Here is a 16,444-nt window from a genome sequence, read left to right as displayed (position 1 = left end):
TCCCCCCCCACCCATCAAATGAAGCTATCTGCTATGCGATATGGATGTCCAATGTTTTGTTTCTAGTTGTATCAGTCCTGTGCTGAGGCACCTGTGTCCTCGATCATGTTCGAGGAAGTGGCAGCAGTGATAGTTTAACGTTCCCACACATTGAAAATGGTAAAACTCCTCTGAGCTTCCCATTACAAAAATACTTCAAAGATTCTATGGAAAGACACAGGACCAAAGACGCCCACCTGTGAATTTATGTCATTTGTTAAAGTCTTGGGGTCTCATGTACAAAGCGTGCATACGCACAAAAATGTGGCATACATCCTTCAAGCCAGTGTTCATATGTGTCAAAAGTGAAATGGCCGTGGAAATGTGCGGTGCGTCATGCAAAATTCCTGGCTGGCGTACGCACCTTTCTACAGCTATTGTTCCACTGCCAACACATACAGGTGATGCTGGGAACTGTTAAGTGTGAAAACATGAAGTCATCAGAGTGATGTGCACATCAGCAACACAGATGAGCAATTAACACACCCATGTATTTGCAATTATATGGGTGGATGTAAAAGCATGTGCAAAGTGATGCGTAAAAAGCACTAACAGTGGCTGTGTTAGTGTTGTTTGAGGACCTTGCAAATGGCGCAATCTGACGTGAACATGTAATCAGGGAACGCAAAGATTTACTTCCAAATTACAATAATTGGCTCATAAATTGATTCCGAATACCAAAGCAGGTGTTACTGGAATTGCATGCAGAACGCAGCAGACCCAGAGCACAATACGGCGAGGAGCCAGGAGTTGTCTGTGCCCACACAGGTGCTGACCACGCTGGGCTTCCTGGCGACAGGGGCATTCCAGCAGGAGCAGGAGTGTGCCAGTAAACCTTATGCAGAGCCATGCCAGTTGTCATTAAGGTACCGTACATCACATTCCAACATTAAAGTGCAGCTTGCAGCAAGAGCCAGTTTCCCAAATGTAATCTGAGCTGTTGACTGCACATATTGCTATAAAGGCACCATAACTTGATGAATGTGTTTTTGTTAAGTTCAGTATTTGTCAATAAAAGTGTTGTGTAATGTGAATGTCACACACAGTCAGCCAGCAGGCACTTATGTTTTTTTATTTTTACTTTGTGTGTGTGTGCGCGCGCGCTGCTCTGAGCTTAGCATTTACACATATGGACACACTCATTTCATTTTACATTGCAACAAGCTGCGTGAGAGAACTGTGACAGGGCCACAATGCAGACAATAGAGGATGTCATCACACACTACACCTCACACATGGTACAGTCAGCACAACACAAAATTATTTTAATAAATTTGCATATTCAGATGGCGGTGTTGCCAGGGAGGAGTTCAGGGTGTGTGTGTGTGTGTATATATGTATGCTCAATTCCACCTTGATTGTGATGTAGAAACCGAATGTGCGCGGATCCATGCGTACGCATACTTTGATGCATCTGAATTTTTATGCACTTACACCAGTTTCTGGGTTTTGGTGTACTCCATGTTTGAATAGGAAATCTACACAAGTTCTTGTACATGAGGCCTCTGGTCTCACAACAGACAGGAAGCATGAGGACCCTGAAGACTTAGACCTCCATTATCCTGCAAAGACACCACCATCACCAAACACTACTGCCAGTAACGTCCTGTCATGACTCCACGTTTTTTGATCTGTACTAAACATTTTAATTAACACCACTTGTGTAGCAGAGGTACAGGAGGAAAAGTAAGTGCCATGATTTCTCAACTAAAATACTGCACATTCTTCAGAAAATTGGCCTGGTCATATGTGGAGAATTTTGCATGTAGGATGTCTGCATGTGTCAATTGTATGGGAATATGTATGTATATATATATATATATTAGAGATGTACACAAAATGTGTATCAGTTTGATGAACAAAGCAGCTGCTATCTCAGTAATAGCTGCACAATCCAAACAGAAAATATTTGCATGAGAAGTACTTCAGAATAAAACAGGATACCTGGCCCAGACAGGTTTCAACAAATTCAGATCATGCAAACACTGTAATTTGAAGTATCTTGCCAGAGATGCACATAAATAGGTACAATAACACCATTGTGGGTGCATGTCTTGCAATACATCATTTAATCAAATGGTATGTGAAGAGATCATTTCTCACTTTTGTTGTATTTTAGTTTTGCAGAATTAAAAAAAAAAATCAAGTCAATATATATCCACTTTATTTCGGAAGACATTTTTTTTTGGGGGGGGGGGGGGGGTATTTATTTTTCAGGAGGCTTCTCTGGATCATCATCTGGTGACTTGGAGGAGAACCGTTTCATTAACGTCTTCCACAAACCCTTTTTTTCTTCATCCATCTGCTGGCCACTGCCTGTAAATACAGATGAAGAACATTTTAATTATGACTTTAGGTGCATTTTTTAGCCATAACAGACACAATGCCCCAAACCCAGAACTGACAGCTAACTGGAATGTAACCATTATACATTCATTAATTAGTCCTGTCACATGTCAGAATAAGGCTGAAAACCAAAGATAATAAATAATAAATAGTTCCTAATAGCAAACATAAGCACAAACAATAGAGGTGTGACTAAACTGAATTTTACCTTCCATTTCAAGTGTATATGCCAAATTTATGATAACTTTAACGATGAGCCGACTTGTGAGGGTTATAACAATGGTGTTGGGGGTTAATAGAGTGGCTGTGATTTTGTAGACTCCATACCTGAGAAAAGTATTTTACATTCTTCCACTGTAACTCCAGTAAAGCTTGTGTCTCTTACACGAGGAAACTGCAATCAGATACAGGGAGGAAAAAAAAGTGAAGCTTTTTGTATATACACTATATTTTTCCCCACACAGCACAATATTCTGAGGTTTACAAGGAAAGTCAAATACGCTTTGGGTTGAAAACTGATGCACAAAGACATGCAGAGTTAACATTTCAATTGTTCAAACAAAATACTGGAATGGGGAACAAATGTTATTTCAGGGACTTTAACCACACAATGATTGTGCCAGACTGGGTTCAAGCAACTCAAAAACCTGCTTCACTCACAGCAGTCTCTAGAGTTTACAGATAAAGATTTTCTATTTAAAGCTCATTCATTTAGCATTAGTTCTGATAAAATTACCTTTGTTACTGAAGTCTTAGAGAAAGATGACACTTGAAGCTCACAAGAAGGCCACAAAAACTCAAGCTTCACATCAACCATATTTGTTAAAAAAAAAGAAAAAAAAAAAGCAAGAGGTCTTTCTTGTATATGTAGGGTGAGATCATATTCAGAGAACTGCTGAAAAACAATGTCATGGTTTGTCTTTGTCATAGGCTTGAAAAGGACAGAAGTATTTTGGGAGGAGTCTCATAACCAAAGGGTAATTCTACAGTAACAGAATTACTACATTTTTTATTGGCAAGCTCAAATACTGCCACATTTTGCAGCCGCTGTAAATCCGTTACCATGGGATTACCCTCTTGCATGCAGAAAGAAGTTTAGTAAAATTTGAATGTCATGCCACAGCATTGCATGCATACACAGAATAATGACAAAATTAGCTCCAAATTCAGTGAGAAAAACATGCAAGATTATTTAATACACGTACTCGTTGTCTGTACACATTGCTGTTAATACGGGCCAAACTTTCATACATCTGGTCACATTTCTCTGGATCGGAGACCTAATTAAAAAACAGAAACAACAACAAAAACACAGATCTTGGTTAACAACAACAATAATAATTATAATAATACACTGGAACTTAAGTGTCACACCAGAACAGAGCACTGGTGGTTAGACTCCAGTTTAAAAATTCTTGTGTTTTTCAAAAGAATAAACCAAAGCAAATTGATAAAAGGTGCCACGAAGCACAAAACTTCACCTGAACTAGAGCCCTGAGTAAGATTCCAAAATGTCACCCCCCCCCCACTCTACCATAGTAATTGCTTGCATGCGTTATATTTTTGTGCCAGTGAATCTTTTGTAATGAAATGTTTGAATTAACAACCTGATCAACTTCTGTATCAAAGATGTCAATTTATACATGAAGTTAATATCTATGATTTATAAGAAAATCTTACCTTAAGGCCCGGGCACACAGCACTTAAAGGGCAACGAAGCCCAAACAAAACAAGAAATCTGGACTTTCGTTGGCATCGTTTAACCTTTGCGCAGCTTCGTTCCTGCAACTGGTGCTTTGTCAGGATTTTTAAACTGTCGAAAATTTTGAACGAATGCCGCCGAAAACCTCAATTCATCCGTATTTTGTTTTGCTTGACGTTTTTTATTGTCTGCTTAGTTTTTTTAACATTAGCATTTAGTTAGACTTCGTTTGACCAGCTGAATGTTTTCATACAGTGCAGAAGCCGGTTTGTGAGCGCTGCTACTGCCGCTGTGTTCATGTACAGTCGGAAACTACCGGGCAAACTCAGCCTGTTTGCTTGTTTTGTTTGTTTTCTAAATTGGGGGGGGGGGCATCTTCACTGGGCTCAGGCATCTTATATAGGCCAGAATTAATCTTTTGTGTGGATACAATTAATTATTTTACCAAAAAATAACATGAAAACCACGCTCCTGCCATAAGCAACTGCTGAATTTGAAACAATAAAAAAAGTCATGTAATTTCTGATGGTACTTGAATGCAGCATCAGCAGCCATCGCCCCCTGCGTGCACTTATTATTTTTTATTAAATATAACAATATGAGTGTAGGAATGACAATCCAGCCCTTCTGTACATGTGGCAACAGGTAGAGAATTCAGAAGATTATAAAGAGCTGTTCTGGAAGGCAGAATACACGTTGTGGTTCAGTGGCAGCTGGTGGAAATAACCGCACATGGGGAGTCAATGCGTGGTATTCACACGGACTGATCAATTTACTGCTCTGATATATTCAATCATCTTTACACTTATATAAGTATTCCCCCTTTAAATCAATATACATACCTTAGTAACATAATACAGTGATTCAGCAGCACCACAGCATACCAGCATTTTTTGTTTTTCTTGTTTTTTTTTTTTTAATAAATTGGAGTCAAGACTGAACACTAGGGCTGCAGCTATCGAATGTTTTTGGAATTGAGTAATCTAACGATTATTCGAGTAATCGGATAAAAAAGTACTTTTGTATTTTTAAACAATATCAGTAGTGACAGGGCTCTCCCTAAGCAACGGCACAATGTCGCTGTGCCATCATGCAGATTTTTAAGTTTAGGTTGTTCCCTCTCTCTCTGTTTTCCCAGGTAATTATTTATTTTTTCACATTATAAAGAGTTTTGGAGCTTTGCCAAACCATAAGCCCAGGCGCTCTGCGAAATCTTCAGTCTGCGGACAGGACAATCTTTTTTTTTTTTTTTTTATTGCACATTTCATTTGCACTTTTTATTACTGCTATGATTTATTCAGTGTTTAGTCTATATTTCTACATGCCGTACAGAGCAGCTCAAACCGAAGTCAAATTCCTTGTTTTCTGTGGATACCTGGTGAATAACAATGCCTTTGAAAAAACGGCTGTGGAGTGCAACATTTCCACAACAGCTGCACTGATAAAATAACTCTACAGCCTGTTGATTAAAAACTCTTATCAAATCTGAATATAGCCATTTTTTTTTTAAATAGTTCAACATGATTAATTTAAAGTGCGCTTCCTTTCGCTTCATCTGCGGAGGTGGAGAGCAGCCAGTGGAGCAAACCACATTTTAAAAAATATATGGGGTGTGCAGCCAGTACATTCTGAGTGTTGGTCCCAAGCCCGGATAAATGAGGAGGGTTGCGTCAGGAAGGGCATCCGGCGTAAAACAAGCCAACCTAACTATGCAGACTAAGAATCGAATTTCCATACCGGATCGGTCGCGGCCCGGGTTAACAATGTCCGCCACTGGTGCTGTTGCCCAACAGCGTGCCGGTGGAAACTGGGCTACTGCTGGGCGAAGACAACGAAGAAGAGGAGGAGAACATTTCCACAAACAGCGGGAGAAGAAGAAAACTAGAAGGGTGGAAATGAGAGTAGGGACTTTGAATGTTGGTAGTATGACTGGTAAAGGGAGAGAGCTGGCTGATATGATGGAGAGGAGAAAGGTAGACATATTGTGTGTGCAAGAGACCAAGTGGAAGGGAAGTAAGAGCAGGAGCATCGGCGGTGGGTACAAGTTGTTGTACCATGGTGAGGACAGGAAGAGAAATGGTGTTGGGGTCATTTTAAAGGAAGAGTATGTTAAAAGTGTGTTGGAGGTTAAGCGAGTGTCTGACAGGGTGATGAGTGTGAAGTTGGAAATTGAAGGGGTGATGATGAATATTATCAGTGCATATGCCCCACAGGTAGGTTGTGAGATGAAGGAGAAAGAAGATTTCTGGAGTGTGTTACATGAGGTGGTGGAGAGTGTGCCCAAGCATGAAAGAGTGGTGACAGGAGCAGACTTCAATGGCCATGTTGGTGAAGGGAACAGAGGTGATGAGGAAGTAATGGGTAGATATGGTATCAAGGATAGGAATGGGGAAGGACAGATGGTAGTTGATTTTGCAAAAAGAATAGAAATGGCTGTGGTGAATACCTACTTTAAGAAAAGGGAGGAGCACAGGGTAACATATACACTCAACAAAAATATAAACGCAACATTTTTGGTTTTGCTCCCATTTGGTATGAGATGAACTCAAAGATCTAAAACTTTTTCCACATACACAATATCACCATTTCCCTCAAATATTGTTCACAAACCAGTCTAAATCTGTGATAGTGAGCACTTCTCCTTTGCTGAGATAATCCATCCCACCTCACAGGTGTGCCATATCAAGATGCTGATTAGACACCATGATTAGTGCACAGGTGTGCCTTAGACTGCCCACAATAAAAGGCCACTCTGAAAGGTGCAGTTTTGTTTTATTGGGGGGGGATACCAATCAGTATCTGGTGTGACCACCATTTGCCTCATGCAGTGCAACACATCTACTTCGCATAGAGTTGATCAGGTTGTCAATTGTGGCCTGTGGAATGTTGGTCCACTCCTCTTCAATGGCTGTGCGAAGTTGCTGGATATTGGCAGGAACTGGTACATGCTGCCGTATACGCCGGTCCAGAGCATCCCAAACATGCTCAATAGGTGACATGTCTGGTGAGTATGCCGGCCATGCAAGAACTGGGACATTTTCAGCTTTCAAGAATTGTGTACAGATCCTTGCAACATGGGGCCGTGCATTATCCTGCTGCAACATGAGGTGATGTTCTTGGATGTATGGCACAACAATAGGCCTCAGGATCTCATCACGGTATCTCTGTGCATTCAGAAAATGCCATCAATAAAATTCACCTGTGTTCTTCATCCATAACAGACGCCTGCCCATACCATAACCCCACCGCCACCATGGGCCACTCGATCCACAACACTGACATCAGAACACCGCTCACCCACACGACGCCACACACGCTGTCTGCCATCTGCCCTGGACAGTGTGAACCGGGATTCATCCGTGAAGAGAACACCTCTCCAACGTGCCAAACGCCAGCGAATGTGAGCATTTGCCCACTCAAGTCGGTTACGACGACGAACTGGAGTCAGGTCGAGACCCCGATGAGGACGACGAGCATGCAGATGAGCTTCCCTGAGACGGTTTCTGACAGTTTGTGCAGAAATTCTTTGGTTATGCAAACCGACTGTTTCAGCAGCTGTCCGAGTGGCTGGTCTCAGACGATCTTGGAGGTGAACATGCTGGATGTGGAGGTCCTGGGCTGGTGTGGCTACACGTGGTCTGCGGTTGTGAGGCTGGTTGGATGTACTGCCAAATTCTCTGAAACGCCTTTGGAGACGGCTTATGGTAGAGAAATGAACATTCGATACACGAGCAACAGCTCTGGTTGACATTCCTGCTGTCAGCATGCCAATTGCACGCTCCCTCAAATCTTGCGACACCTGTGGCATTGTGCTGTGTGATAAAACCACCTTTCAGAGTGGCCTTTTATTGTGGGCAGTCTAAGGCACACCTGTGCACTAATCATTGTGTCTAATCAGCATCTTGATATGGCACACCTGTGAGGTGGGATGGATCATCTCAGCAAAGGAGAAGTGCTCACTATCACAGATTTAGACTGGTTTGTGAACAATATTTGAGGGAAATGGTGATATTGTGTATGCGGAAAAAGTTTTAGATCTTTGAGTTCATCTCATACAAAATGGGAGCAAAACCAAAAGTGTTGCGTTTATATTTTTGTTGAGTGTAAGATTGGAGGAAGGTGCACACAGGTGGACTACATTCTTTATAGGAGATGCAAGCTAAAAGAAATCAGAGACTGTAAGGTGGTGGCAGGAGAGAGTGTCATTAGACAGCATAGGATAGTTGTAGGATGAATTTAGAGGTAAAGAAGAAGAAGAGAGTGAGAGCTCAACAAAGGATCAGATGGTGGAAGCTGAAGGAGGAAGACTGTTGTGTGAAATTTAGCGAGCAGGTGAGAGAAGCACTGGTTGGAGGGGAAGCAATTTTGGACAACTGGAAAAGTACTGCAGATGTGGGGAGGGAGACAGCTAGAACAGTACTGGGTATGACATCTGGACAGTGGAAGGAAGACAAGGAGACTTGGTGGTGGAATGAAGAGGTCCAGGAAAGCATAAGGAGAAAGAGGTTGGTGAAAAAGTTTTGGGATAGTCGTAGAGATGAAGAAAGTAGACAGGAGTACAAGGAGATGCAGTGTAAGGCGAAAAGAGAAGTGGCAAAAGCGAAGGAAAAGGCATATTGCAAGCTGTACAAGAAGTTGAATAGTAAAGAAGGAGAAAAGGACTTGTACCGATTGGCCAGACAAAGGGACAGAGCTGGAAAGGATGTGCAGCAGGTTAAGGTGGTAAAAGATACACATGGTAATGTGCTAGCAAGTGAGGAGTGTGTGCTGAGAAGGTGGAGGGAATATTTTGAAGAGCTGATGAATAAAGAAAATCAGCGAGAGAAAAGGCTGGATGATGTGGTGAGAGTAAATCAGGAAGTACAAGAGATTAGTAAGGAAAAAGTGAGGGCTGCTATGAAGAGGATGAAGAGTGGAAAGGCAGTTGGTCCAGATGACATTCCAGTGGAGGCATGGAAATGTCTCAGAGAGATGGCAGTAGAGTTTCTACCCAGATTGTTTAATAAAATCTTGGAAAGTGAGAGGATGCCTGAGGAGTGGAGATGAAGTGTGCAGGTTAATATTTTCAAGAACAAGGGTGACGTGCAGAGCTGCAGTAACTACAGAGGCATAAAGTTGATCAGCCACAGCAAGAAGTTATGGGAAAGAGTAGTAGAAGCTAGGCTTAGAAAACAGGTGAAGATCTGTGAGCAGCAATATGGTTTCATGTCAAGAAAGAGTACTACAGATGTAATGTTTGCTCTGAGAATACTGTTGGAGAAGTACAGAAAAGGCCAGAAAGAGTTACATTGTGTGTTTGTGGACTTAGAAAAAGCTTACGACAGGATGCCAAGAGAAGAGCTGTGGTATTGTATGAGGAAGTCTGGAGTGGCAGAGAAGTATGTTAGGGTAGTGCCAGACATGTACAAGAATAGTGTGACAGCGGTGAGATGCTGGGTCGGAATGACAGACTCATTCAAGGTGGAGGTGGGATTACACCAAGGATCAGCTCTGAGTCCTTTCTTGTTTGCAGTGGTGATGGACAGGTTGACAGATGAGGTCAGACAGGAGTCCCCATGGACTATGATATTTGCAGATGACATTGTGATCTGTAGTGAGAGTAGAGAGCAAGTTGAGTCTTGTCTGGAGAGGTGGAGATATGCTTTAGAGAGAAGGGGAATGAAAGTCAGTAGAAGCAAGACTGAGTACATGTGTGTGAATGGGAGGGAGCCCAGTGGAATAGTGCAGTTACAAGGAGTAGAAGTGGTGAAAGTAGATGAGTTTAAATATTTGGGGTCAACTGTTCAAAGTAATGGAGAGTGTGGTAAAGAGGTGAAGAAGAGAGTGCAGGCAGGGTGGAGTGGGTGGAGAAAGGTGGCAGGAGTGATTTGCGACTGAAGAATATCAGCAAGAGTGAAGGGGAAAGTTTACAAGACAGTAGTGAGACCAGCTATGTTGTACAGCTTAGAGACGGTGGCACTAACAAAAAGACAGAAGGCAGAGCTGGAGGTGGCAGAGCTGAAGATGTTGAGATTCTCTTTGGGAGTAACAAGAATGGACAAGATTAGGAATGAACATATCAGAAGGACAGCTCAGGTGGGACAGTTTGGAGACAAAGTCAGAGAGGCGTGACTGAGATGGTTTGGACATGTGCAGAGGAGGGACCCAGGGTATATAGGGAGAAGGATGCTGAGGATGGAGCCACCAGGCAGGAGGAGAAGAGGGAGGCCAAAGAGGAGGTTTATGGATGTGTTGAAGGAGGACATGCAGGTGGTTGGTGTGACAGAGGAAGATATAGAGGACAGGGTGAGATGGAAACGATTGATCTGCTGTGGCGACCCCTAACGGGAACAGCCAAAAGACAAAGAAGAATATATATATATATATATATATATATATATAAATAAATGCTGCTTCACTTTAAATGCATAATAAGTCCGTTTCAGATGATCAGCACAGACCCTTTCTCTTAAAAGGCTTTATTTTACTCAGCATGTGGCTTTGTAAACTTGTAGCATCGCCTGCTACATTGATAAGTGCTTACATTAGTTATGGGCATGCTCTACGGTCGTCTTCTCAGTTTTTTGTGGGAGCGTTACAGTGCCACCTACAGGCCTGGCATATGTAATCGAATTTTTGTAATCGAATTACTCATGTCGTCAGTCTGAACCAGACAGTGAGGATTCTGATGATAAAGGAGATAATCCCTCTTTTGTTCTGGACAAGGAACCAGAGCAGGTGGATCCACCGACATGCACACAGGTCTCCACAGTGGGTTGGATCGCGTGCTGCAGCGCCAAGTCCTGGAACACAGACAAACACTGCTCCAGCAGTGGCTCCAGGCACGTTTAGTTTAAAGTGTGGAGGTCAACGTTAGCTTCAGTTTTGTTTTCCTCCTCTTTCGTTCCTTTTGCGGTCTTGATTCTCCAGCTATTCGGTGATGGGAAAAGTCAGGAGCTCATTCGTCCACTTTTTCTTGACGATTTATGACTTTTTTTTTTTTTTTTTACTTTTTCCTCTTTGTTCAAGAATCATCGTATGCCGTGCGACCGGACCATAAAAGCCACAGAGTAGAACCATTTTCCTTTTTTCACATTTTTTTCCCTTCCCTCTTGTGCTGCCATGATTAGAGGCTCTGTGCGGACCTTTAGGCCAGACTTTTCTTGCCACTGGTCTTCTTGATGTCAGCCACTTCCTCTATCTGTTCATGCTACATCCCATGGGGGGCTTGGTCTTCCATGATACCTCCTCCTGTTCCTTATCACAGGATGTTTTCAGCTGCCTGAGGCCTTCTTGTTGCAGCTGATCTTGGGGAGCCATCTTTCTGATGTATTTGTGGATGCTCCTCATCTCATCCTAGATTGTGGCTCTGACACTCACTAATCCTCACCCTCCCTCCTTCTGTTGCTCATAGGGCCACAGGGTACTGGACTTTGGGTGGAAACCTCCGTGCATTGGGCCTCATGTATCAATGTTGCGCACTTGTGGTGTAAATTTACGGCGTAAACTTGAAATACACCAAAGTCGCCGTGACATGTATCAAGCAGTGCGCACCTGCCCATTTCTGGCGTACGCCTGACGTGATCTTGATAAATGCGGCGGGTGGAAACGATCGTAATTATAATAAACACGCCCATAAATATTCAGACTCCGCTTCAGACACACCCTCATTTTACGACATAGAAGCCGGAAAGACGGCAATGAAAAAGAACTCCACCAATCACGACGCGTGCCAATAGAGCGTCAAAAGCGGCCGTCGTATCAGTTGTTTTGTAGTATATAATCAATAAAGTGTTACAGTGGTCCCTCATTAATCGCTGGAGTTACGTTCTAAAAAATAGCCCGTAATACGCGAAACCGCGACGTAGTCAGCATTATTTTTTACAATTATTATAGACGTTTCAAAGCTGTAAAACCCCTCACTACACAGTTTATACACTTTCTCAATCAGGCATGAACATTTTCTCACTTTTCTCTCATGTGTAAACACCCTCAAAGTTCAAACCTTAGTAGGAAAATAAGACCAAACTGTTTTCAGGCCTAAACATTTGTTTGACAAATAAAAATAGAATGTTTTCCTATAAATAATTATGATGGCATTTAGAACTAACGAATTAATTTTAACGATCAACGAACGAGGTCGGACACATAAGAAATTATTAATAGTGACTGACCAGTATTTCACAGATCGGGCCTCTGCGTCCTGACGCTGCACCTTTTCCCACTCACATCTCGCTGCAGCAGGTGTCTGTGTCCGTGTGACAAACACAGTTATGAGTAGTTGTTGGCGCTCTTTTCTCTTCTGGGCAACAAGATTCTTATAAACAGATACGCAGAACACAGAACACTGTAAAAAAAAAAAAAGGCATGCAAAATTGGACTAAATACGCCGCGAGACTCCGAGGCCACTACAGGTGAATGGCGTTATAGCGAGGGACCACTGTATTCTCTTTTCACATGTCAATAATTCTTGACATGTGGATATTTGCTCGCTCAATTAATAAGACATGCCTAATCTGTCAGATTTCTTTATTTTTTAAATGTATTTCTGTATTTATTTTATTGTGACAACCGAATGGAGACGACAAAACCTGGTTGCAGCACGGGCGAATTAAGGGAATGACGAAACTACAATTGTTATTATCAATTTCATAGTCTAAAACGATCACACCACATGAAGTTAAGCTCAGCGCTGCTCTGGCTCCAGGCTCGAAGTCTGAAGAAAAAGGCGAGCAGTGCTGTCTTTGCAGTCAGCGCTGTGGCCACGGATCGTGCTCCATAACAATCCCGCAAAAGCGGGATTTGTATTATTATGTAGTATAATCAGGAAAGTGTTATTTATGTAACATATGCATTGATTTGTATAATGGCACTGTTTATCATGTTGTTCATCTTCATTTTTATGTGGATTCCAGCGCTGGTTCATTTTGGTGTATAATTTACACCACCTCTCGACCTAGTGTATATTTTCAGCACAGCGTACGCCAACGACCACATTGATAAATGCCAAGTAGCGCAGCCGTTTTGGCGTACACCCCATATACGCTCAAATATCGCCGTACGCAACGTTGATACATGAGGCCCATTTTGAAGAGATTTTGTGTCTTGACATCACTGGCATCTATCTCCTCCTGTGGCCAACTTAGTATTCCAGCTGGGTATCTGATGACTGGTAGGAGGTATGTATTGATGGCTCGGATCTTATTTCTACCATTAAGCTGGCATCTCAGCACCCATCTCATCTTCTGGAGGTATATGGCTGTGGCTGACCTTCTTGCATCTTCATCATGGTTCCCATTGGTTTATGAATAAACTAGAAGCTTTGTCATTGTGCACATACGAGATTAGGGGTGCCACGCCGCAACAGAGTTTGTGGGATTCCCAGGATTTGTAGTTGTCCTGTATGTGTACCATCCTCCCTTCTGGCAACTCCACCCCTAAGTCCAGATCACCTTCTCTCTCTTTGCCACCATTAAGCCACACTTATCCAATCCGCTGTAAATCACTGTAGATCCTGGTGAAGTGGATCAATGAGTCAATGTCTCAATCACTCTTGGCATACAGCTTGATGTCATCCATTTGCAGGAGGTAGCTGATGGCTATTCCACTCCTGAATCGATATCCGTAGCCGCTCTTTGTGATGAGTTTAGGCCTATCCTGAACAGCAGCAGGGACAGTGCATCATCTTGGTACGTTCCACACTTAATGATGACATGAGACTGCCTTGGAGTTGGCGTCTGGTGATGTCATCCACAGTCCCACTGAGTTCTTGATAAAGGTTATCACTGCACTATTAGCATTCCATAGTGCCAAGCACTCCAGGATCCACGTGTGAGGCATTGAGTCATAGGCGTTCCTGCAGTTAATTTAGGCTGTGCTCAGGTTGGTCTGCCTGGTCTAAGAGTACAGGGCCCGTATTCACAAAGAATCTCAGAGTCCTCTCAGAGAGTTCTGAACTTAGCCTAGATTCATAGCAAGGAATCTCAGCCTGAGTGATCCAGGAAGTGCCTGAGAGCAACTCTGAGCAAGGAATGGACAAAAATTTTTATCTTTGTGAGGAGGTGGGGTTGACCCCGCTGTTAGGTATGACGCAGTCTTCTAAGAGCTGTGACTGGTTATCACAAAAAGGGAAAGTGAAAAAAAAAAAAAAACATGTTCCACACTCCTAGTTATGAATGTACAGTAAAATTAACAAATCATATAACCTGGACTGTATTAAGAAATGTGTAATCATGAAAATAATTTAATGTCATGATAATGAAACTCTGCAAAATTAAATTGTTACACAGCTTCCTCATTCACATGCCGATTATTATATTGATTAGCTCATTGTTATATTTTCCCTCCATGCTGGTAATTGCGCACAGGCGACGAATGTGAGAAGTGCTGGTACAGACTGCAATCCAAAGCGAGAGTGGTGACTGCAGCACACAACAGAAGTTCTTCTCAAACAGGTAATTATTGTACGCTACCATGTAGGCTATGGCTGCTGACATTGCATACTTTAATATTAATAATTGTATAAATGAGTTTGAGCAGGGATGTCAGCCAAGTGGTTAGTGCACTTGGTGTCAGTGCGGAAGATTTTTCTTTGAATGATATCACTAAGAGCTACTTTTAGCCTTAAGCCCCTTTCACACCAGGCCTGCTTCAAGTTGCATATGCTGCATAACTAATAATGCAGGAATGTCTGCGTCAGTTGCATGCAGCAGGGGGGCAGAGAAGCTTGAGGAGGTGAGAGAGCAGAGGAGCTGCAGCCAGACTGTGTGCGCTCTGATTTCTCTTCTAGTTTAGATTTCTTTTTGTGCAGTGTTGCAGGTCTGTGCTCTGATTTCTGTTATAGTTTATCATTTTTCCTGTGACAGCGGAGCTACAGCCTGCGTCCGTGCGCATGCGAACTGTCCATGAGTGGACACAGAGATGTCCTCTGTGAGGAGTATACTGGATTTGGACATGTTCTGTCTCTGGCAATCAGTCTGTGAGCAGGATTTATGGACTTTATCTAACACAATGGTGAGAGAACTTGAGGAGGTGAGCACATTGAGCTGCAGCCAGGCTGCAATGAGCCTTTTTTTTTTTTTTTTTTTTTTTTTATTGTTCACATGTGCTCTTTGAGTTTTACTGCATTGTGTACACGGTATTAAAAAGTTCTGACAACAATCCTGCATGACATGGCTCGGCAACAATAGAGCACAGCAGGAATCATAAATTGGAGTTGGGTAATGTTATATTGTGGGTGTGGCATTCAGTTACATTAAGCACCGTTGCCTCAACTTGCGAGAAAACTACTTCCTTTCTGCGTCCTGTGCTCGACACAGAAAAAAAATTAAACATGTTTCATTTTTGGCATCCGTTTCACATCGCCCTTTGCGTCCCTCAATGATCAGGATTGTCCTGCCCTGTGTTAGCCAGTCTGGGTGAGTACCTGCTGTTAGTAGCCCACCCATTTGTACTGCCAGGCACACATGGAGCACTGTTAAGTGTGTGAGATATATATATATATATATATATATATATATAGGCTGTATCACAATCAGTGTACACAAGTATGTGTCACTGGCACCAAAAAAATCAAAGTGGTTACAACCCCATTTTCAATGAAGTTGGGACGTTGTGTAAAATGTAAATAAAAACAGAATACAATAATTTGCAACTCTTCTTCAACCTATATTCAATTGAATACACCACAAAGACAAGATATTCAATGTTCAAACTGATAAACTTTATTGTTTTTGTGAAAATATTTGCTCATTTTGAAATGGATGCCTCCAACACGTTTCAAAAAAGCTGGGACAGTGGTATGTTTACCACTGTGTTACATCACCTTTCCTTCTAACAACACTCAATAAGTGTTTGGGAACTGAGGACACTAATTGTTGAAGCTTTGTAGGTGGAATTTTTCCCCCACTCTTGCTTGATGCACAACTTCAGCTGTTCAACAGTCTGGGGTTTCCGTTGTCGTATTTTGCGCTTCATAATGCACCACACATTTTCAATGGGCGACAGGTCTGGACTGTAGGCAGGCCAGTCTAGTATCCGCACTCATGGCTGGACTGGTTATCTGGTGTACCGGGCAAATCCCACCGGGCCCTCGCGCATTTTGGGCCCCCTCAGGTCTGTCATTAAAAAATATATGTATATAATTATATTTTTTATTGATTGCGACGGTAAAAAATGACAGAGGCCCACTGGATGCTTCTCCTGAGGCACATTGGGCTAGTACAATGAAATTCCTTGGTTCTCAAAGGCCCACCGCTCCCTACAGGCCCCCACCTGACCCAAGTCATCACTCAAAGTTTTGGCTAGTCGGTCCGAGCTCGAGTGGAGAACGGAGAGTTGTGCGCAAAATGGAGAAGCAAAAGAGTGGAGCTGAGAAGC

The 16,444-nt window shown here is 42.5% G+C and overlaps 1 protein-coding gene across 1 annotated transcript in view; it reads right to left on the bottom strand.

Moving 5' to 3' along the window:
* Positions 1–2,228: 2,228 nt before the first annotated feature.
* Positions 2,229–16,444, bottom strand: part of LOC117506814 (ubiquinol-cytochrome-c reductase complex assembly factor 2) — a 22,668-nt gene continuing 8,452 nt past the window's right edge. Inside the window, exons 2-4 of the mRNA XM_034166439.1 lie at positions 3,591–3,665; positions 2,713–2,779; positions 2,229–2,355 (exon numbers count right to left, since the gene is read on the bottom strand). Of these exons, the coding sequence (XP_034022330.1) occupies positions 2,246–2,355; positions 2,713–2,779; positions 3,591–3,665 (252 nt within the window). The 3' untranslated portion in view covers positions 2,229–2,245. The remainder of the gene's footprint in view (positions 2,356–2,712; positions 2,780–3,590; positions 3,666–16,444) is intronic.

Source organism: Thalassophryne amazonica, chromosome 3, assembly GCF_902500255.1.
Source record: "Thalassophryne amazonica chromosome 3, fThaAma1.1, whole genome shotgun sequence".
Classification (NCBI taxonomy): domain Eukaryota; kingdom Metazoa; phylum Chordata; class Actinopteri; order Batrachoidiformes; family Batrachoididae; genus Thalassophryne; species Thalassophryne amazonica.
The sequence above is the reverse complement of the archived record's forward strand: the minus strand, read 5'-3'. Positions and strand labels throughout refer to the sequence as shown.